Raw genomic sequence first — 24,465 nt, 5'->3', positions numbered from 1 at the left:
AGTATGCTTGCACACACGCACGCAAGGAATTTGTCATGGTGACAGAAGTTTCCAGTGCAAAGAGAATGCGACCATATATTCATTCTTACAAACATGTGCATTTAAACATGTATACATATAGTGATGTAAAATTTTAAATAAGATATAACATAAAAAAGAGAAATATACAATAGAGCAATAATATTGTTCGAATATTTTATATTCATATATACAGTTATGTGCAGGTGATGTAATGTATTGAAGAAGAGGTAGGATATGTTAAAGAATATAAATGAAATATGATATAAGTAGGAATGATACTCTGAGAAAGCATGAGAAATTTCTTCAGAAACAATGATTTTGTTTGTTTGGCAATATCTTGTGATTTTTTTCTTAAATTGTTTGAAATAAAAAAAAGCCTGTAAACTATAGACGGCGTAGTTGATAATTTTCTTCTCAGTAATTAAGTTGTAATACTGTGGCTGTTCGATTTGGTTGAAATTTTGATAGACATCTGTGTTTTACAAAATAGTTTTCAATAAACATATTTAAAGGACATCATAACCTGCAGCAAAGATACAATTAAACTTTATGAACCAGGATTTTATCCCAAGCCACTGAGTGATATATCAGCGCGAGTTACCACTGAACCAGCATCTCAGCTAAATTTTAAATGGTAGAACAAAGTTACTCAAACTATCATGGTTAATTAAGCCATTATTCATTATAAAGAAAGAAAAAAAGCAATTTAAAGTATATTACCGGTATTGACACACATCAGCATCAGCCTATGATGCTTTAGTGTTGTATATAAAATAATTCCACTTGCAAATTACTGCTCTTGACAATTGTAATCACCAGTTCCCATTCAAACCAATGTCCCACGTTAACATGGGAACCCAGATTTTACCCTGTGAATGTAATAAGTGCACTGTAAGTTGCTTTGGATAAAAGTGTCTGCCAAATGCGTAAATGTAAATGATTTCCCAAACTCTCCTGTTTTTTTAGCAGCATTTTGTCTTGTTTCCTTCAGCCTCTTTTGAAATAAAGTTTGTCATCTGTGAAAAACAGCCACATGCTGAGAATCAAGAACACCATTCCTTAAATATCCTCCATTTGCTCATTTGTTGTGTGTTTGTGTCACGTTTAATATGATGTCACGGCAGTAGAGGCAGTGCAACTATGACGATCAGCCTATAATCCCAACCACATTGAGGCTGCGGTGGAAAAGCGAGCAGAGTCAAGTCAAACCGTAATGTGCAGTGGAAAAGTGCTTTGTCTTCATTTGTTTAGTGCAGAGTAGCTTGGTACAGTGATTTTTGTGGATTTTGTGTAAACCATGACGTTGGTTGCTTGGAAATAAAACAAGTTCTTCAAATACAGTATTCGTGGACATGCTAAATTTGATCATTAAAAACAATTCTAATCGTTCCTTTACCATAACATTCTGTATTGCCAGATAATTGAGGTTTATTTTACGTTCTCTAATAAAGGTAATAACTGTCTTTAGAAATAACGTGAAACGTAGACAGTCTCCAAAAATTATTGATATGAGGGACAATGATAATCTATCCTTAACAGTAGAAGCATGTTCACTTGATTTCTGTCATTTGTTTTTAGGCAAAGCAATTATATTATAGGAGTAATAAATAACTTTAGAAACTCTGACATTTTCCAGATGCAAATGATTTCCAAAGTTTATGGGGCAGCAGAGACTATCATGCTGATCCATGGCAAAAGATGGCAGTATTGCATCTAACACCACTGTAACATTGGAATTTAAAGTATATGAAGAAGAGCAATGCTAACGCTAGCTAGATAACTACTGAATGCCCCTTTAAGGGATAGTTCACTTGTCATCATTTACTCACCCATCTTTAATTCAAATTAATTTGACTTAGTTTTAGCCTCAGTCACCATTCACTTTAATTGCATCTTTTTCCATAAAATGTATGTGAATGGTGATTGTCTATCACTAACATTCTCTCTAACATCTGCTTTTATGATCTATTGAAGAAAGTAAATCACACTAGTTTAGAACAACATGAGTTGGAGTAAATGATGACCGAAACTATCCCTGTTATTAAAGGTGTAAAAAGGACATTAGCTGGCCTGAGCCTTCAGGCAAAGTCAGAATACTGCATAGGGATTTTACAGTTTGCCTGCAAGCCGCAGACATGTGCTTCTTAGAGCTCCCAGTGCTGTGGCTCCTACTGCGGGCATCATTCACATCATCTTGCAGACACACTCACTAGTGCTCGCATCACTCGTTATTTCCTGAGGACACAGGAACCAGGCCAGCAGGCATCACTCTGCATGATTTCATTTTTCGTGTGTGCCCAACCTGTCTGAGGTCTTTGTAAGGGAGATAGAGACAGAAAGTTACTGACTTTGAACATTAAGGTGTCCCCTTAGTGAACATGAACAAGTTGATATATGACTGCAGTCTTTAGGTGGTGGCAGGAGGGGACAGTCTTCGCAGTCTTTTCAAAAGTGGGGAAGAATAGGCTGTTGTTTTTGGCAACTGCAGTGTTACTCAAATGACTACTCCATATGTACTACTGCATGTGTATCTTATAGGGCTTCCAGGTGGGACAAAAACACATTAGGGTTGGGTGATATGTAAATAATATTTAATCGATAATCTCCTTAAAAAATATTGCAATATCTGATTACATCGTCAACCGAGGGTGAATATTTTTACTTTACAAATTATGTTTGTTTATTGAAACACCAAAATTTTTTTTTAAAGACATTTCTAAATTCAAAATGCACTTTAAACAAAACGAAAAAAGCAATTAAAATAACAAAGCGATCAAAAAAAATCTTCAGACCACATCCCAAAACCCCATCGACAACAGGTGGAAAATTACTAATAGCCTATTAATATAAATTAAGAACTGAAGACAATTATAAATGTAAAGATAATAATTATCATAATAAAAAAGTTTAATAAATTATCTTTCCTGTTTCCAAAATAATACAGCCAAATCTGTGTTCTTGTCGAATTTGTGTTTGTATTGCGTTTTGGTCAAACAGTTATTTGTTGTCAAAATAAAATAAAATGGAATTAAAGTTTAGGTTTAAGTTGAACGTGTCTTGTATTATTTTATGATTGAATAATTTCGTCTTTTGTTTCTTTAGTACAAAGATATGTTACTAAACCTGCTGAGTTGCGTTCATAATGCATGTTAACCGTGTACTGCTCTGTGGAAATGAAGCGAACTAAACTCACAGCAACTCCCATGATGATCGGAGATAATTTGCAGCATTCTCATAGATGACATTATTCTTGCAAACAGTTTTCAGACAAATGAAACAAAGAAAAAGAGTGATAACTCTGTACATGCTCCTGTTCCAAGAGATAGGCTCACGCTGCACACCTCTGAATAGGGCTGGGAGGATTCATCGACGTAATCGATGTCATCGATTACAGCAATACGTCGATTTGCATAACATGCGCCGGTGCGTCGCATTGGAATAATTCAAATGGCAGCACCCGGTTTAAGCATGCATTCCCTGAAGAACAAACTTGCCCATGGTGATCTAAAGCGTGGGAGAGAGAACCAACAATGTGATGCTGTGTAACACTTGAAGCAAAAGCATCCCGGATCGCTTGTCAAGACGGCAGCACCGTAAGTCCCGTTTACTTTTTGTCCCCACCCAAACATGATATAATATTACAACACGTGTTTCTGTTAGTAGTAGTCACTTAAAGTAGATTTTCTAAATGTTTCCTCATCGCCCCCATGTTAAAAGTAATTTCTGCACCGCTGCTAACGTAACTTTACACCATGCGTCATCTAATTTTGTTATTTTGCCGTTTTATATTTTCTGTTTACTTTAACGGCCATGTATGAGTGAGAAAATGGTGTAAACTGTGTATTACAGTCTGTAAATCATTTCTATTATATTCCTTGCCCCACTGAGATTTAATGCAGATTGCAATAGTTTTATTTATTCCTGTTAGAAAAAGTTAACTGTTGCTCGAATTGCACTAATGTTACTGTAAGATGAGGGGGAGGGAGAGAGGAGGAGAGGAGAAATGTGGAGGGAGGGGAGGGAAAGAAGGAGGGGGGAGAGAGATTGTGTGTATGTGGTAAATTGTCTGTGTGTATTACTGAGAGTTGATTAAGAATGCACAATTATTTATTAAAATATAAAAATAGTTATTCCTGTTAGAAAAACATTTAAGTGTTACTCAAATTGCACTCATTTTAATGTAAAATCATTTTTTTTTTGGACTGCTAAACTCAAGGTTGCACAATGTTTTGATATTCCTCCTGAAAGTGACTTGAATTTTACTTTTTGTTTAATTTATTTTGCTGTTGGATTGCTAAATGTAGATTGCATTTTTTTTTTACTCGAATTTAATAAGTTCTTAGTTAAAATCCCTCCAATATAAAATTAAAGTAACTACATTTAGCAATCCAACAACAAAATTAATGAAACAAATGTAAAATTCAAGTCACTTTCAGGAGGACAAAACATTTTCCAACCTCAAGTTTAGCAGTCCAACATAAAATCTCTCCAAAATAAAATTAATGTTGCACTGTAAAATGGAGACTACCATTTGAGACAGGGCTATTTTTGTTGCAGAATAATGCCCTCCAGTGCACACTTTGTTTCTTGTACATTTGTTTGTGTTTAAGAGAGATCATTTATTAAAATATTGAAATATTTAATGAGACCAGATTTTTATATTGGCAAATTAGTCGTTAGATTAATAGACTAATTGAAAAAATAATCGTTAGATTAATCGATAAAAAACAAAACAAACGTTAGGTGCAGCCCTACCTCTGAATACCTGCATTTGGACAAGGAGCTTGCGAGTTCTAATTTCACACACTGGGCTACTGTTTAATAAATTTGGCGACATCCCATATCCATGGTTTTGCCATTTCCCGATATTGTCCATTATCATCTGTCACAATCGGCATCGGGATATTTGTAAGATATCATCCCATCACCCAGCCCTAAAACACATTGATTGAAAGCCCATTGGCCGATAAGTATTTAGAAGCAGATTCAATAAGTAATGCTTGCAAAGATTCCATAGACTATCAGAGAAGAACTATGTCCGGGCGAGACCCAAAATGATGTTTAGAATGATGCGCCGTTTAGGTATCTGCCAGACTCCCATTGAAGCACTGCTTTGATAGTGTTGTATGGGCCATGTGTCAACTGACTTCTATGTTTATATTCAAGCAGGCAAACTGGACTGTGTTACTTGATTAAACAACTGCGATAGCGATGTTTAACACTTTTATTCTCTAAAATATTGACATACACAGGGTAATATGTAATTTATGTATGAAGATAATTATAATAATAAAAATAATGTGGATTAATTGTACATATTTTAAAGTTGATGTGTGCAATTTCTGCACCACTAGTGTGAACTATTCCTGAACTATTCTGCCACAAACATATATATATTCACATTTGGGGTATTGCATAGCAACATACCTGAAGGGAAACACCAAGATGTGAAATACATTTCTTCAATAAATTACGGTGGAAACATATTCACCGACTAAATTCCTAGATGCCCAAAGTCATGTGACTGAATAGGGCTCTCATAACTGGGCTAACTAGCAGAGCCAAAGCCTGTCAAGAAAATTATAAGCTACTATTACCTGCCACTAATTGTTAGCAATCATGAAGTTCATCAGTGTTTTGTCTGTGCACTCTTAATCACATGTAACTGGTTTGAATGATAGAAGAGCCACAGTGGCTTACCCATTGTGGCAACTTTTATATTTATTTTGCGACAATTTCCACAGAAATTATGATTTTGTTCTTTTTTAACACATGGGATTGGAAAGGCTGCTTTATTTAAATACTGGTTCAGTGTAATTACATTTTTTTTTATAAAATCATACATTTGCCACTTGGAAGGAAACCGAACAACTGAACGGCCACACACACACAGAGCCATCACTCCACAGCTCCTGTGGCGCAAGGTCAATTGAAATCATTTAAAGTGTCTGCCTGTCCACTACACACCCCTGAGACATTCTCTTGGCCCAGTTTGCGAGCTCGAGGTGTGCTTGTTATTTCTATGGTGGGCTTGGGGAGAAGGCTGACATGATGGACTGGACTGTTATCCAATGATCCCTTATGGAAATCTTTGAAGCAGAACGCTTAAGCCCCCTCCTGAATCCAATTTAAACCTCATTCATTTTCTATATCCAGGTTGTATCGAGCTAATATAGATACTTATCAATCATATGACACCCACTTTTTCTCATTTTCTTTTGATTAACTCAACTGATTCATTGCTGCTTCAGTATAGTGCTCAACACACATTGTTTTTGATTCTGGGGTATGTGTATGCTTGACGTGTGTATATGATGTCCTGGCTCTGAGCTTTCCTGGGAAAATATATGCTTCCAAACAGACCTTTAATGCACAGGAAGTTGTTGTGCTCACGAATCCCTATACTCACCGCTAACCTATATGTGCTCTTAGCTCTTGTAGCCTATATAGGTCTAGCCAATGCATATTTTATATATATGCATTCTGTTAGTCTACAAACACCTCACATGTTTGCCTGCAAACACTAGTGTGTTTGTGTAAGTAAACAAGTTGTATTACCTTTTAAAACAGTATTTACAAAGTGCTTAAAAGAAGAGCTATATGTTGGTTGTAACAAATAATTAATAAGTTACAGATTGAATATTTCTGACTAAAAATATTAGACTTATCTTGCACAATTCTTTGTCAAATTTTTGTCCAATCAAATGCTCTCTAGAATGAGAATGTCCCTCGCTCTAATACCACGAAAGAGCGCTGCAGTTTTTTGATGCAGTGTCAAATTTCTATTTTATTTGCTGTGTAGCATTTAGATTCTGAATGGACTAACAGAGCAGAGATATTCTTCTAAATATCTTTGGGTTCAGCAGAAGAAAGTCATACACATCTGAGATGGAAAAAGAGTGAGTAAATTAGAGAATTGTCATTTTTGGGTCAACTATCCCTTAAGAGTGCATGTTTGTTTTACAGCTTCAAAGCAGAGTTTGTCATTCCCCACAGTGTTTTATTTGTATTTGCTGTATTTAACTTGTTTTTTTAATCTCTCTGATCGAGATTGATGTGTTAGGGTTAGTGTGATATGTCTGAGTCTGATGTTTTGGCATTTTATTTTTTAAATACCAACACCACTGACCACTAGCCATCTCAATGTGAGAGCCAATCAGATTCCACTTCATCTTCTGTTCTAGTTTGTGTATTCTTTGTTCCCAAATGCAGCTGTGGCAGTTGTGAGGGGTATAATCTCAGCTAGTTTAACGGACATAACGGTTTTTGGAGCCTACGTGAGAACAGGAAGGGAGTTGACCGAACAGGAAGTGAGCTCATTCTCTTTCTGCCAACAGAGGTTAAACAAACTTTTCCATATTGTGCACTCAGAGAGGGGGCAACATCCCAGAGAGCGTAAAGTGGAAAAATTTCCTGCCATGTCACAGAACCCTGAATAAACCCTTATTTATTTCAGCAGAACATCTGCTGAAATAAATAATTTATTTGAAATTAATTGTAATGAATACACATTTAGTGTTATTTTTGAATGTGTACTTTAGTGACCTGAATGACACTGAGTGTAATTTAGTCATGGTGGAACATTGGAACAAGGAACATAATGTTATTATGCTTGTTGATGCAGCAGTAAAAAAGGTCTTAAAAAAGGTCCCTTTGAGAGTGCATCTCTTTTCAATATTTTTTTTTCTTTTTTGTCAATGAGGAATATTTGAGTTGTCCTTAAAGGGATAGTTCCCCCCAAAATGAAAATTCATCATTCGTCGTTTAATGATGTTACAAAACTGCATGACGTCTTTTTGTCAGTGGAAGACACAAAGATACATTTTGAAGAATTAACTGGTTGCTCTTTTCCATGCAATTGCAATGAATGTGAACTGGAGCTTTCAGTCTTTAAAAAAATTGCACTAAGTCACCATGAAAGAATCATAAAAGTGGTCCATCTATGATTTGTGCGCTATATTCTAATAGTTCTTCTGAAGTTATGCTATGTAGCTTTGTTGAACCTGACCAAAGTAATTCACAGAAAATGTTGACATTCACCCTAGCTGCCCTTATTAGTACGTTTATGAGGTTTTTTTAGAGAAGTATATGTCCAGTTCATAGACAAATCGTACTTTGAGTTTACAAAATTACCCGAAGATGCCCAGAAAATTTAATTAACAATATGCATTAATAAAAATGGAAAACAATGAAGATTACAACATAACAGTAAAAAACATTTGCTTTCACCCAGAGCTAACATTGAAACCAATACAGATGTCAAGTGCACATAAAGGCTATCACATTTTTATCATTTCACATGTTATTATTCAGAAAAATAAGTGGTGAAAGTTTGTTTTTTATAAAATGTTTTCTGCCTGTGTTAAGATTTCATGCTCATACAAATACTCGGCTGTCCAGCTTCTGAGTTCACTGCTAAATTTGGTGAGAGATTCAAAAAGAGATTCAGAGAGAAAACGGTGCAATTCAGTGCAGCTCACGGCAGGCAAATGAGGAAAGGAAAATTAATTTGTGATATTCGAGAAGTGTTTTTAATACTCAAGCAGCTGGTCCAGAACAAGTACTCTTATTTGATTACTCATGAACATTCCTACTAAATGATTTGTTGATGAAAAGGACATCAGTACTTTTCGCATGAACGTGCTAAGGAGAGGTTGGGTGGATGTTTGACTATGACTTGGAAAATATTGCATGAGTCGCACAAGACCACTTCATAATACTTTTTTGGTGCTTTTTTGTGTCCTTTTTGAAACTTGAAAGCTCAAGTCCCCATTCATTCCAATTGCATGTTAAAGAGCGATCAGTACATTCTTCAAAATTTCTCCATTTGTGTTCCATGGAAGATACTCCATCATATGGGTTTGGAATGAATTGAGGATGAGTTGATTACATCATTTTCATTTTTGGGTGAACTATCCTTTCAACACTTTCAAAGTGTGAAAATCTAGGTGTATTTGAAGAACTTTTGAAATAAGGGCAAGAATGATTAATGTGTGTGCAGGGGAGAAACCAGGCTGCTGTCACCAAGAACTAATTTCTTTCTCTTTCAAGAACAGCACTGACACGCTTCACATCTTTTGTCTCATTGCACACAAATCTCTTGTTAATCTGTTGTTGTCCACACATGACCAAAAAAAAGATATATATATATATATATATATCAAATATATTATTTGAGTTCAGCTAGTCAAGTTTTTGTAGAGCTTCGTGTTTCTCTCAGAGGCATGGATGGCTGCTTTGCTGTTCTGTATGTGTTCTGCTCAAATGCGGACAGTTGGTATGATTGGCACAGTTTAAAAAGGACTATGTGGGTGTGAGTGCATGAAGTTTTGTGACCATAGTGTCAATAGTTTTTTTTTTTATCTCTTTTTTTCAAATTGTGGGAAAACAAGGAAAAGCGTGGGTCAAGAAAATGTCCCTCTCTCTGTTTTATATTTTATTTTTCTCACTCTTGCTTGGTTTCCATGTGTGTCTGTCTTTGTGGATGGAATAACTGCTCCCATATTAGGTCTGGTACAAAATATGCCCTCTTCTCTCCAGAGTTATGTTCATTCATTAGGTCAGTTTGGCCCTTGATCAGCATTTTGGCTGCCTGATTCTGCATGATTGCAGGATTCTGATTGATCTTGGAACAGTTTAACTCCAATCTAATTCATAGAATATATCCCCCCCTCCCCTTGACAGGTGTCATTTTAATGAGATCATCTGTTATTCGTGTGTGTGTGTGTGTGTGTGTGTGTGGCCAGAAGTTTGGAATAATGTACAGATTTTGGTGTTTCAGAAAGAAATTGGTACTTTAATTCACCAAAGTGGCGTTCAACTGATCACAAAGTATGGTCAGGACATTACTGATGTAAAAAAACAGCACCATCACCGTTTGAAAAATTTAAATTTTTGAGCCCCATTTCCAGAAGCCATCACTAGAACACCTTATCCTGTAGTAATCCTGCTAAATTACTAATTTGGTATGAGAATATCACTTGCCATTATATAAAACATAGTTGAAAGCTATTTGGTTCGTTAAATGAAGCTTAATATTGTCTTTGTGTTTGTTTTTGAGTTGCCACAGTATGTAATAGACTGGCATGTCTTAAGGTTAAAAATGGCAAAAAAGAAACCTTTTTTCTCTAGAAACTCATCAGTCAATCATTCTTATGAGGAATGAAGGCTATACAATGCTTGAAATTGCCAAAAAACTGAAGATTTTATACAAAGGTCTACACTACAGTCTTTCAAAGACAAAGGACAACTGGCTCCAACAAGGACAGAAAGAGATGTGGAAGGCCCAGATGTACAACTAAACAAGAGGATAAGTTCATCAGTCCCTAGTTTGAGAAATAGACACCTCATATGTCCTCAGCTGACAGCTTCATTAAATTCTACCCACTCAATACCAGTTGTATGTACAACAGTAAAGAGAAGACTCAGGGGTGCAGGTATTATGGGAGGAATTGCAAAGAAAAGCCACAGAAAAAAAAAGTTCAGAGTTGGCAAAGGAACAGACAATTGGACAACAGATAATTGGAAAAGAGTGTTATGGATCTTAACCCCATTGAGCTTTTGTGGGATCAGCTAGACTGTAAGGTGCATGAGAAATGCCCAACAAGTAAGCCACGTCTATGGCAAGTGCTACAGGAAGTGACTATCATCTCCTATCTGGACACACTGACCGCTAGAATGCTAGGATCTGCAAAGCTGTCATTGCTGCACATGGAGGATTTTTTGAGAACTCTGAAGTAGTTTAAGAAGTTCTGAACATTGTGTGTGTGTGCGTGCGCGCACCCTGAAGCCACGCTGTGAAGCTGAACCTCTATCATATTTAATTTGCTTGACTGTTTAATGGAAGCTGTGTGAGAAAAATAAATGACTGGCTGAAAAGCATCATTGTAAGTGAAACATAAAATAAAAATCACACCTACTAGGACTGCAACCCCAGCTCCCATTTCCTTCCTACTGGAACCCTCTACACATGTGCCGAAGCCCGGGAAATGGAAGACGATTGCTGCTGGGCGCTAGCATCCAGGAGACTCGCCACCAAGCTCTCTCTGCCCAAGAGCGACCTTTTCAAGAACTCAAAGCGCAGGCAGAGGATCGCAGGCCTTGCAGAGCTGGTTAGTTCCAGGCGGATCCTCCACTACGGCCCCAGATGAAGCTATGAAGCCCAGCTGCTGCTTTCAAATATTGGCCCCCAGAAAGAGCTGGAGGAGTTTGTGACTTTCTTTATGAACTTTATGAATTGTTGGGGATTCAATCAAGTCGCACCAGCGTTCATCTCCCACAAACTGATAGGTTGGTTGAACGATTTAATCAAATCCTGAAAAATATGATTTGTAAGTTCGTACACAAGGATGTTAGAAACTGGGACAAATGGCTGGAACACCCCTAGTATTTGCAGTCATGGAGGACATGCAAGCATTCACAGGGTATTCTTCCTTTGCACTCCTGTATTAATGTCGGCCCCATGGGGTGTTTGACTTCATGCTGAAGGTGTTAAGTTGAGATATAGTCTTGTGTCCACAGGGGGGCAATATACATTGGGGGGTTTGGAGTGGATTGTGCTCATAAAACGGGAATTTGCACCGGGAGACAAAGTCCTTGTATTACTGCCCCTGTCGAGCTTGAAATTACTTGCCAAGTGGCAAGGGTCCTTTTTGAGGTTACACAGCGAGTTGGGAATCTCAATTATGAGGTTAAACGAACGGATAGAGGTGGAGCACGTCTAAATTACCACCTCAACCTCCTTAAATTATGGAGAGAGGCGGCCGCCGTGTCCATGGTGACTGTAGTTCCGGAGAGGGCGGAGCTTGTGCCAGAGTTTAAAGCCGATCCATTCACCCTTGTGGAGACCACCTCTCACCGTCCCAGCTCACGGGGGTGGCCAAATTGCAAAAGGAATTTGCATAAGCGTTCTCTCTTCTTCTGAACCTCATACAACACCATATTGAGACCCCATCGGGAGTGGTAGTGCGTAGTCTGCCGTACTATTGCCCGAACATGAGGAAAAAAGTGGCAAAGTTGCAAAGCTTGAGATGGGTGTAATAGAAGAATCACACAGCGATTGGGCCAGCCCAGTTGTTCTTGTACCGAAGAGTGACGGGTCAGTCCGGTTCTGTGTAGTTACCGGAAAGTCAACGCAGTGTCTAAATTTGATGCATACCAACTCCTGGATCGGTTGGTGCAGCTCAATTTTATTTGACACTGGATTTAACAAAGGGGTATTGGCTGATCCTCTTAACTCCATTACTCATAGGAAAAAACTGCATTTTCCACACCGTTCAGATTACACCACTTTGTCACTCTTCCACTCTACCGTACTTCCACCCATCCAATTGTGCACTTTTTTTGGGTTTGTCGTGTGCCCCGCCAGCCTCAGCAACCTCTGGACGGTTCTCAGATGCTGCATATGCCTCTGTCAGTCGTTACTCTATATGATGTTGTCTAAATTGGCAGCGGTGTATGCAGTGTGTTGCCGGATAATCTAATCCATGAGGAGCTGGAACGTGGCAGGAGCCCACGAACAAACCCAAAAAAGTGCTTTGGGCTTCCACTTGGGTCATGGGCAGGTATGGCCTCAAATTGATAAGACCACAGCGATAGTGGCCAGCCCATGTCCAAAGTCCAAAATGGAGGCGAGAAATTTTATGGGGCTGGCTGGCTACTACCGAAGTTTGTCTGATGTCACCAGTTCCTTGATTGATCTTATTAAAACATTGGCGCCAGATACGGTTCAGTGGATGGAGGCGTTCCAACAGGCTTTCACTAGTGTGAAATCTGCATTCTGTGGCAGGCTGCTTCTGCATGCTCCTAACTTCTCTCTCCCCTTCATTTTGCTGACAGATGCATCAGAGAAGGGGTTGGGAGCCGTGCTCTCGCAGGAGGTGGAGGGGGTGGAGCAGCCCGTGCTGTTCATTAGTCTCAAGCTCTCTTTGAGGGATACCAAGTACAGCATGATTGAGAGAGTGCTTGCCCACAAGTTGGCGGTCCTAACCCTCCGCTATTACCTGCTGGGATGGGCCTTCATCCTCTGTTCGGATCGCGCCCTGCTTCAGTGGCTCCACCGTATGAAGGATACCAATGCACGGATCACTTGTTAGTACCTAGCACTTCAGCCCTTCAAATTTAAGTGGTCCACAGGCCGGGGCCGCAGATGGTTTTGGCCACACACACACACACACACACACACACACACACACACACACACACACACACACACCTGTAATAGAAGCTGTGTGTGAAAAGTAAATGATTGGCTGAAAAGCACAATTTTGAGTGAAACAAAATAAAAAGCACACTTACTTGGACTGCAACCCTGGTTCCCGTTTCCTTCCTACTGGAATCCTCTAAAATTTATATATATGTACAGTGTCTCACAAAAGTGAGTACACCCCTCACATTTTTGTAAATATTTGATTATACATTTCATGTGACAATACTGAAGAAATGACACTTTGCTACAATGTAAATTAGTGAGTGTAGAGCTTGTATAACGGTGTAAATTTGCTGTCCCTTCAAAATAACTCAACACATAGCCATTAATGTCTAAACCGCTGGCAACAAAAGTGAGTACACCCCTAAGAGAAAGGTCTGTGAATTTGATCATTTCTTTCTCTCTCTCTACAGTGATGGCAGCAATTCGTAAGAAGCTTGTGATTGTGGGAGATGGAGCCTGTGGTAAAACCTGCCTGCTGATTGTCTTCAGTAAAGACCAGTTTCCTGAGGTTTATGTGCCCACAGTGTTTGAAAACTACATCGCTGACATAGAGGTGGATGGCAAACAGGTCAGTAGGCCTAAAATAGAGTTGTACACAATCCTTCTTCCTGGTTTTGTAGACAGAAACACAGAGCAACGTGTGTACGCTTGCTAGAGAGAGCGAGAGAGCGAGCGTGCAAGTTGTTCCTGCAGTAGCCATATTTTTAACCTAAATGTGTGACTGCCCTGATCAAACATACTGTGTATATCTTGTGGGATATGTTGAGCCAGTGCTGTGATACAGATAGAGGGTGCTCTCCTCTGATCTGAACTCACTAGAGCAGGAAATGTTTTTTTGTTCCAGCATCCTGTTTGGATGGTCTTATCCTCTATTTGAAGATTGCAGTGTATCTGTGGGCTAAGAATTAAGATGTTTAGTCTTCTTAGTGCTCATCAAAGACTGCAAGTGTAGCCTCTTCAAATAGCATCTTGTTTACAAATGTTTTTATATTTATTGCTACCGACATGGCCCCTCAATGTCCAAAGAAATACCTTCAGCTGAGAAACAATACTGATCTCTCTCTTCCTCTCTCTGTCTTTGTCTCAGGTGGAGTTGGCTCTATGGGACACAGCTGGTCAGGAAGACTATGATCGGTTGAGGCCATTGTCATATCCAGACACAGATGTTATTCTGATGTGTTTCTCTATAGACAGTCCAGATAGTTTAGGTACTGCTGTAAGAACATTGCATATGTCATAGACCTTTTATAGCCACGCCTCATCTCGGGGCAAAGTCTAAACTCAGTTCCTGCATTTGCAGTTTGAGTATTCCACCAGCAGATGATATTAAAGGGTTAGTTCACCCAAAAATGAAAATTCTCTCATGATTTACTTACCTTTAAGCCATCCCAGATGTGTATGACTTCTTCATCAGAACCAAAGTGAAAAATTGTATTAGCAGATTTCAGCTCAGTTTGTCCATACAATGCAGTGGTGCTGGCTGTTTGATAGTCCAAAAGGCATATTTGGACAGCATAATAGTAATCCGCACGACTCCAGATGATCAATTAATGTCTTATGTAGCAAACTGATAAGTTGGTGTTTGAAACAAATTGGTAATTAAAATGTTTTTAACCATTAAATTGCTGCCTAAATATGTGTTTTGGGCCGTCAAACAGCCAGCAGCCTCATGGCACAAATTCACATGCATTGCATGGACAAACTGAGCTCAATTTTGCTTAAACACTTTTTAGACACTTCACTTCGGTTCTGCTAAAGAAGGAAAGTCATACACATCTGGGATGGCTGAAAGGTAAGTAAATCATATAAGGATTTTCATTTTTGGGTGAACTAACCCTTTAAAGAGCTATCGATCACTTTTAGTACTAGTCATGATTCGTGTGTCAGTAGATCGGTAAGATTAATAATAATATTAAAGAAACATTTCACCCACAAATGTAAATTCTCTCATCATTTACTTACCTACATGCCATCCCAGATGTGTATTACTTTCTTTCTTCTGCAGAACACAAATTACGATCTTGCTAAATTGTTGCAAGATATTACTGATTAGTTTGTAATTTTCACACCATTCTAATTGATGCATCCAAACTAAATCAAGTAACGCAATTTAGACAAATTCTCGTCTATGTTAGCTATCTACAGTATACATAATTATACCTTTAATTAGATAATGTTATATGCTATTTAAATCAGCAAAAGTTAATAACAGTGTTTAATACAACACAAAAATCTAAATATTTAAGTTTGCAAGGCATAAAAACACATGATCATAAAATGTAAGATGTACAGAAACAGCTGTGCTAGACAGGTGACCACTCTGTAAACTGCCTCAAAACTCTAACCGTTCATCGGATGATCCTTATTGCTAAGCCCTGACATCACCTAGCATGTATAAAATGCAACACACATAAAAGTGAACACAATTTCAACACTAGTTAATGGAATCAAATATGAATGTGAATTTAGTTATTGTGCTTTTTATACAGTATTAATTATTTATTGTAATCAAATTATTTATGAGAAACATTTCTAACGTAATACATCTATTTTTGGCAACTGTTTTCTATCACAGAGAATATCCCAGAGAAGTGGACACCAGAAGTAAAACATTTTTGTCCCAATGTTCCCATCATCCTGGTGGGAAATAAAAAGGACCTGCGAAATGATGAACACACACGCAGGGAGCTCATCAAGATGAAACAGGTATGGCCAGTGTTTGATTGTGCTTGTTAAACAGGTGTTGCCACAGCAACTAGAGGAATTTTTTTATAAAAGACAGCAGAGGCCTTTTGTTGGCCTTTGCCTTAACAAACAGGACACTTAAGTCACTTCCTGTTGCTGACAGCCACACAGGAAAATGGAAGTGCAGCTGTTTCCTGTGGGGATAAAACTGCCTCTCAGGGGTTGCATCATGCTGTGTGTGAGAGACACTATAGCTATGTTCAAAATAGTGTACATCCATACTAGTCATACTACAGATACATTTGTTCAAGAAAATTTAGTATACACCTTACAAAATGTTATGATATGCCGATGAATTATCATGGTCTCCAGAAATGCTTGGCTACTTTTGCCCACAAAGCAATAAATTGGGAAGGAGAACCGTTGGGGGTAAAGATGTTTCAATGGCATTTTAGGTAGCGAACAAACGGGGTCGTTAGTAGTAATGGGAAGTCCGATTGTTTTCCGTGAACCAGTTATATCCTGCGGTTCGTTTTAATGAACTGTTAAAAAAAAAATACAAAATTCCCCAGTTCTTTTACGTCATCGCGTAATGAAGTCTCTGTACATAACACTAATACCCCGGCGTCGTGGAACATGTTCAAACACATTCAATAAAGCCATATGTAAGCGCATATTGCTGATTATGACATTTTATTTAATTAAGTTATAATAATAAGGGTATTTTTTGTCATTAGTGTTTCATTCAGTTGTTTACAACACATCCTACATTAAAGTTTTGCACCTACACCCAATACTGACACTGCTGTACAAACGCAGATGTTCTGTCTGTCAAAAGCATATAAAGTGATTAAACTATATTAAACTCACACTGCAATAATGATCCAGTCATAGGTTCTTAATTGTCTGCTTATTTAAATCCAAACGGCTACCTTTTTTTTGGCCAGGTAGTGTATCATAGACAATTTTAAAGTGTAATGTTTAAATGGCCTTAACTCAAGCTAACAGAGATGTGTTAACAAATGTAAAAAATAAAAAATAAAAATTTGTATCCTTTAATTAAACAGTGATGTCATAAAAGCTGAAAAAAAGGATGTAGTCAAACTTAACCAGACGTACACAAAATTGTTGAAATGAAGGAAAAAAAATACTTTTTTTTTATTAATTTTTTTTTATCTGTTGACAAGGCTGAGGAGCTAACACTTCCGTTAATCGGCTATGCTGGCATGATTATCAGCTGATATGTTAACGGCATATGGCTAAAAATTGTCCGTTTTTAGACCGTATATTGGTCTATCAATGAGTGTCTTCCAGAAAATGTATACACCGTCATAAAGGAGCGTTTACAGTATGAACTTTCATAAAATATGGAGGGATCTCATGCTGGCTTCTACATGCATCAAAACAACTGAAAACACTAATACACTCATAAGTCAAAATAAATTGTTCATGGTGAGAAAACCCAAAGTGAGAGAACCCGCTAAAAGTGCCTGAAATTGTTGTTCTCGCATCTTAGTATTATAACTTTTTTTTTTTTTTATTTCCACTAAATAATATTAGTGTAAAGACATGATACCATTGGGATTTGACTTCGAAACAGGACTAATTAAGATGAGGCATATTATTTCAGATTTTTTTTTCTTTGCCAAATTATTATTTTTTTTGCCATTTTCTTGCCTTAATGTATTCTCAAACTCTTATGGCATTTCATCTGCAGTACACAAACAAAGACTTAGGAGTATTATAACATTTGTTTTAGTTTATGCAATGTATGTCAATGACATACACAAATATTTATGTCAGTTATTCTCTATAAATCTTGACATCTGCATATAGCCGGCGCCACACTAGAACAGACTCTGGACAACTTTATTTTGTTCCATTGTGTCACTAGCTGACTGTTTTGCTGAGATCTTGCTCTTCAGATGGAGGTAGGGATGAAACGACAACGTGGACAATACAAAAAAAATTGAATTACACCGATCACAGTCCAGATGCACTCTAAACTTTCCAAACAGCTTTAGGTGATGTAGATCGCAAAGTATGAGGGAATTATAATGCAAAAATACAAAAAGTAAATACAGAAGCACTCTTGTTGCGGAATAAGTGGAGCTGGAGATGTTACATCTTAAATGCAGTTATATTTAATGCGTTTTAGCTTTTATTAAAGTTCAAATAATTCAGAAGCAGATCATGTAAATAACTACAAACTCCAAAACTGGCATTTTTTTGTGCAGTCAGTGCCTCCTATGAGTTGCGCGAATCCGGCTGATGCACCCTCTGTCGTGGGGACGCTTGTTCCTCGAGCGTGCGCGATTATAAAGTATTGGCTCACGACTTATTGAATCATAATATATGTCACTGTGCATTTCTTATCATGAAGAAAATTGGCAATACGCAGCTTTTATTAATAGGAGAGAATTTGTTTTTTTGTGAGTTAAAGATGGATTGAAGTGAACAGAAAGGTGAGAGAGGGATGTCTTCGCTCCATTATACACTGCAACAAAATACGTTTTTGATTTGTTTTTGTTTTGGCTTGTTTTCCAAAATAAATATGTAAAACTCTTAAAACAATGTACTTTTTTTTTTTTTTTGGCAGAAAATACTGCAGAAAAAATGTTATCTGAGAATGTTGAATATAATTTTTAAAAATACAAATATTTTAAAATATCTAAAAAGATGCACTCACCTGAGAAGCAGCATATACGATATTTATACTTGCTTTTAGAGAATGGATCTTGAATGTAAGTATATTTTGTCTTTATTGCACTTGCAGAAGTATAACCAAGTAAAAAATACACTTGTATACAAAATACACTTTCTGTATATTTAAGATACATTCTCTTAAAGCAAGTCTAAATATCTTATATGTTGCTTCTCAATTAAATGTATCTTGTTTTAAGGATTTGTTGACATTTGTAAATGGAAAACAAGACAAAAACACTTGATAACAATAGGATTTTTTGCATTGAATTTCTTTAATGATAATGTATTTTTCCCCCTTTAATTCAGTGAATGTCATTTAGAGGTATTTTTCCTCTTTAAGTGAGCACTTGTAATGCAACCTTTTAAGTCGGGACACAAGCAGAATAATCGGTTAAGAGCTAATGATTAATCATTGCAATAATCACCGAATTGTCAAATAATCATTCTAATAATTGCCTAGTGTGGCGCCGGCTTATCCGATATGAGTTTGACTCTTTTGGTTAACTGACTTTGACTTAAGCATAATATTCAGTGCTGTGAAATAGTATTTGCCCCCATTACTGATTTCCTATTGTTGTGTATTTTTCATAATAAATTGTTTCAGATCATCAAACGATATATATATATATATATATATATATGTATATGTTATTCAGCACCTATATCACCCATGTGGAAAAACGAACTGCTCCCTTAAACTTAATAGCAGGTTGTGCCACCTTTATCAGCAACAACTGCAACCAAATGCTTCTGATAACTGGAGATCAGTCTTTAACAATGATGTGGTGGAATTTTGGCCTACTCTTCTTTGCAGAACTGCTTTAGTTCAGACACATTGGAGGATTTTCAAGCATGAACTGCCCGTTTAAGGTCCTCCCACAGCATCTCAATCGGTTTCATGTCAGGACTTTGACTAGTCCACTCAAACTTTAATTTAGCTTCTTTTGAGCCATTCAGAAGTGGACTTACTCCTATGCTTAGGATCATCATCTTGCTGCATAATCCAGTGTCGTTTGAGCTTCAACTTATGGACTGATGACTGGATGTTCTCCTTTAGGATTTTTTGCTAGAGAGCATAATTCATATTTCCCCACACTACCACCACCATGCTTGACCATAGGTATGATGTTCTTTTTGTGGAATTCTGCGTTTAATTTACACCAGATGTAATGGGACCCCTGTCTTCCAAACAGTTCCACTGTCGACTCATCAGTCCACAGATCATTCTTCCAAAAGTTGAGGATCATTTAAGGTGTGTTTTGGCAAAATTCAGACAAGCCTTAATGTTCTTCGGGGTTAGCATTGGTTTTCGCCTTGCCACTCTTCCATGGATGCTATTTTTGGCCACTGTCTTTCTGATAGTGGAGTCATGAACAGTGACCTTTATTGATGTGAGAGAGGCCTGCAGTTCCTTGGATGTTGTCCTTGGCTTTTTTGTAACCTCTGTATGAATCATCACTGTGCTCTTGGAGGAATTTCAGCCACTGAATTTCAGCCAAAGTCAGCCACTTCTGGGAAGGTTCACTACTGTGCCAAGATTTCTCCATTTGGAGATAATGGCTCTCACTGTGGTTCTTTGGAGTCCCAGAGCCTTTGAATCTCTTCCCAGATGGATGTTTTTCAATTACCTTTTTCCTCATTTCTGGAATTTCTTTCGACCTTTGCATTGTGTGCTACTGGGTGAGACCAGTTAGTATTGGATCATTTTTTTCTTCTTCAATAAATAGCATTATTATTATTATTATTGAAAACCTATATTTTGTTTTCAGTGTTTACTCAGTTTACTTGTATGTTTACTCAGATTGCCTTTGTTTTATCTTGGATTTTGTTTTTAACTTAGTGTGTGATACTAGACAAAAACAGAAGAAATTAGGATGAGGAAAAATACTTTTTCACAGAACTGTAATGTCTATGTTTCAGGAACCTGTAAAACCGGAGGAGGGGCGTGATATGGCTAACCGGATCAGTGCTTTTGGATATCTGGAGTGTTCGGCTAAAACTAAGGAGGGAGTGCGGGAGGTGTTTGAGATGGCCACCAGGGCGGCACTGCAGGTCCGCAAGCGCAAGAAGAGAAGCGGTTGCCTGCTCTTATGAGCCTCACTGTTACAAACACATATCTCTATCTGCTTTCCAACAACTGACACACAAATCCTGGAGAACCTTTATCCAACTGTCTGCCACCTCGTACAATTCCCCACATAACAATCGAGGTGTGGATGACCGAAAAATATTTTTAGAGAAACCGAAGTGTCAACACCTCTTGATCATGATGGCTTTATTTCTTTTTTCTTTTCACCAGCATACCTTCCTTCCTTTACTGGGAGAAAGACTGACTGATTAAGTTTGTATAAATCTTCTCTGTTTTGCTCTATTTTCTGGTTTGCAGTTATTCTATGCCTCTGAATATAATGTGCAATGAGGTTGAAATCTGATACATTTGGAAAAAAAAAAAAATAAGAATACATTTATCATTCAGTTTGACTGTACTTCGTTTCTCTATGTTTATGAATGCTGATTTTGGGACTGTGCCCAACTGGAATCTTGATGGATGAACAGCAAGTTCTCTGATCAATAGTGAAGGGAGACTGATATGTCCAGCAGTAAAAGGGTTTAGTTAGCCCAAAGAGAGTTAGCATAAAGTGCTAACTGAATTAGCTCAATCAGGTGGTCACTCTGACCTGTTCTGCTGTGTGTGTTCGTACAATAATTGGCTTTATTGGCCAAGTTGTAAAAAAAAAATGTCTTCATAAATATAATAAAACATGCAAGAAACTGATTTGTGAGGACATCTGAAGTAGTTCTCACTATTTGAAATGCTCATAAATTAGCCAAATTATGTTTTGTTTCAAATATAATAATGAAACAAACCATTAGGTTTAGGGGGTATGGGTATAGCAAATATCCTCACCTCCAAATAAAAACCACTGCACCTGTAAGATGTCCTCACTGATATAGTGAAACCAATGTGTGTATCCAAGACAGTTATAGAGAGAACTTATTTTTGGCTCCATCTGAGGTAGAGTGCATTGCAATATCAGAAGTGATAAGAAGTCAAATTAAATCAATCTACTCCAGAAAGGTGATACCTGCTCAAAAAAGGCATTTAGTGGCTGACCATCCATTTTTATTTAGATTGAAGTGGATCTCTGCCCACTAACTTGGAAATTCCCTGAGATATTTATTTTATTTCCTCAGAAAAATAAAAAGTGTCATCAGTGAAGGTCTTTTAATGAATGAGTTTATGTGAGCTAGCTCTTATGAGGATAGTTAAAGCTCTGGACTAGTAACCGATATTTCAGAGTCAATGGCAGGAAAATGAGAAAATTACAGTTACAGAGATCTTTTGTATGCCTGGTGTGAATATCTGTACAATTTGTGTTCAGCATATTACTTTGAATGAAAAGCATCAAAAAGGGCAAGCGGTTAAGAGAGAAGGACCTAAATGTTTTATCTGAGCAGCACATTCAAACACAAATTCTTCCAAAACACTAAATAGCGACGTAAACCACAGATTTTTTTTTTTGTTTTTTTATAGAGACAAAATATCTGTTTGTCTCAATGAACTGAGGTAATCTGTTCTAACATATAATAACATTTAAAATGTTGCACATTTATGTAGCAAATGAGAATCCCTGAAATTATCACATTTATTTTGAGACCAAAAACTTTTTTTAGGTGACAACTGAAGTCAGCGTGCCGTCTAGCACACTGGAGCATAAGCACAAACATGTTTGTACGCATGCTTTTCAGTTCACGTAAACGCATAAGAACATATTCACGTCAGTTTCGGCATTTATAAATCCAGATTTGTTCCACATTTTTGACGTAGGTTCAAATCCATGGAATTTAGATTAAAATATTATCGTACGTTCGTTTTAAAAATGAGGCAACATTTCGTGTGTTTTTAACGCTTTCGAGTTTCGTTTTTATGTCATTAAAACAAACAAAACATTTTAAATTATTCTCCTTTACGTATTTCCGGCACACAGAGTAGTATAAGCCAGTCTCTCTGTGAAACACCACCTCTTGCAAAAACCGTCATCATGTTTGCGTTTTGGCGCCGTATAGGTAGGCCTACGTGTCACCACATTCTGGGGTTATGAACAATAAAATAATGGAAAGGTTTTGACTTGGCAATCTTCTCAGGTAAAAGTTTTTATAACCGAAATCAATGAACTGACTTCTTGTATCTCATTCGTTCCTGTTGCTTACGATGGAGCCTCTAGACTAGGCTGACGCATATGTTGGGAGTGTCCTTCCACACAACCTAGTTGAAACCTCTCTACAATAATGGCAATTCTAATATTGGCTATTGTGTTTGAGCCCTGCTAGTAAGGCGACTGTGGCAAGGAACACAAAACTCCATAAGATGTTGATTAATGGAGAAAAATAACCTTGGGATAAACTAGACTCACTGTGGGGGCCAGTCCCAGACATGCTCAATGATTGAGATCCGGGCTCTTCGCTGGCCATGGCAGAACACTGAAATTCCTTTCTTGCAGGAAATCATGCACAGAACGAGCAGTATGCTGGTGTATTATCACGAGTATTGTCATGCTGGAGGGTCATGTCAGGATAAGCCTGCAGAAAGGGTAACACATCAGGTATGAAGATGTCTTCCCTTTAACACACAGCATTGAGATTGCCCGCAATGACAACAAGCTCAGTCCGATGATGCTGTGACACACCGCCCCAGACCATGATGGACCCACCACCTCCAAATAAATCCCGCTCCAGAGTACAGGCCTCAGTGTAATGCTCATTCCTTTGATGATAAAAGCGAGTCCAACAATCACCCCTGGTGAAATAATACCACGACTCATCAGTGAATAACAGTCCTGTCTGGTCCAGCGAAGGTGGGTTTGTACCCATAGGTAACATGGAAGGCAGCCCGGCCTCTAGACCATCGGCCGTGACGTGTGCTGTTCTCCACGGCGACACATTTAACTCGGGGGTCAGGCGGTGGGTCCAACTCGTCCGAACACTCCCAGCTCTGGTCCTGGGCGTACGAGAATGCCGGTGTGTGCGCACATGGAGATCTAAAGCCGGCTCTGCGTTTTAAAGACAGTGGTGATGAAGCAGTATTCACATCACGTGTGCGTCATCCACCTCTGTTAGAACGAGGCTTATTAATTATGCACCTCTTCTCGCTCTCCTGCCCAACTCCCGTCGTGAGGCTGGCTGAAGGACGGCCATAAGAGGCGGGGATCATTCCGCCACAGTAAGGCTTCATATCAAATAATAGTTGATATTAAGCATATGATATTATATTCCATTAGGCCTGTAGTTTGTGAAAACGTGACACATATAAAAAAAAAAAACGGTCGTTTTTCATAGCATTTTTAAATATGTTGTATTTTTGAGTTGCATTAAAATCATATATTTTATTATTATTTTGCGAGAAAACGCATAGTTTCTCGGGGGAATGCAAAGTTTTGTGAGAGAACGCAAAAGAATTTGCAAATATTTTCCCCCATGTTGCTAATTTTTCCCCCAAACACCTTGGCCCTTTTGGGGCTCCGTAAAAGGCACCCCTCAAGGAAAAGTGCTTTTTTCCTGGTTGCAAAGTGTATCAAGATTTTTATTGAATATTGATGGAGAAACATAATTTGTGTGAAATGTTTTTTTTTTTTTATAATAACAAGGTTGCAGAAGGTGGTGGCAAAAGATAATGTTTGTGTAATATAAGCCAGTTAGGTGACGTGAAGTGAATCTGCATCAGCTAGTGTTTACATAAAACAGCACTTCGTGATCGCTTGTATTACTACTACACTACAAAAGCTAGGAAATAGCTTTAAACAGCTTTAAACAAACAACTTCAGCATTACGGCTCATCACAGCTG

General features: G+C 37.9%; 1 protein-coding gene across 2 annotated transcripts in view; it reads left to right on the top strand.

The window, feature by feature from the left end:
• The window catches only part of LOC127631338 (rho-related GTP-binding protein RhoA-D), a 32,956-nt gene extending 11,182 nt beyond the window's left edge, over window positions 1-21,774 (top strand). Inside the window, exons 1-5 of one of the 2 annotated variants that reach the window (XM_052109441.1) lie at window positions 12,926-13,110; window positions 13,642-13,799; window positions 14,319-14,439; window positions 15,807-15,937; window positions 20,543-21,774. In XM_052109441.1, the coding sequence (XP_051965401.1) occupies window positions 12,969-13,110; window positions 13,642-13,799; window positions 14,319-14,439; window positions 15,807-15,937; window positions 20,543-20,716 (726 nt within the window). In that variant the 5' untranslated portion in view covers window positions 12,926-12,968 and the 3' untranslated portion in view covers window positions 20,717-21,774. Of the gene's footprint in view, window positions 1-12,925; window positions 13,111-13,641; window positions 13,800-14,318; window positions 14,440-15,806; window positions 15,938-20,542 lie in introns of those variants that run through there. The other variant, XM_052109442.1, reaches the window with a different exon arrangement.
• Window positions 21,775-24,465: the final 2,691 nt, after the last annotated feature.

The sequence above is a fragment of the Xyrauchen texanus genome, chromosome 37 (assembly GCF_025860055.1).
Source record: "Xyrauchen texanus isolate HMW12.3.18 chromosome 37, RBS_HiC_50CHRs, whole genome shotgun sequence".
NCBI lineage: Eukaryota > Metazoa > Chordata > Actinopteri > Cypriniformes > Catostomidae > Xyrauchen > Xyrauchen texanus.
This window is presented reverse-complemented; position numbering and strand designations above follow the sequence as displayed.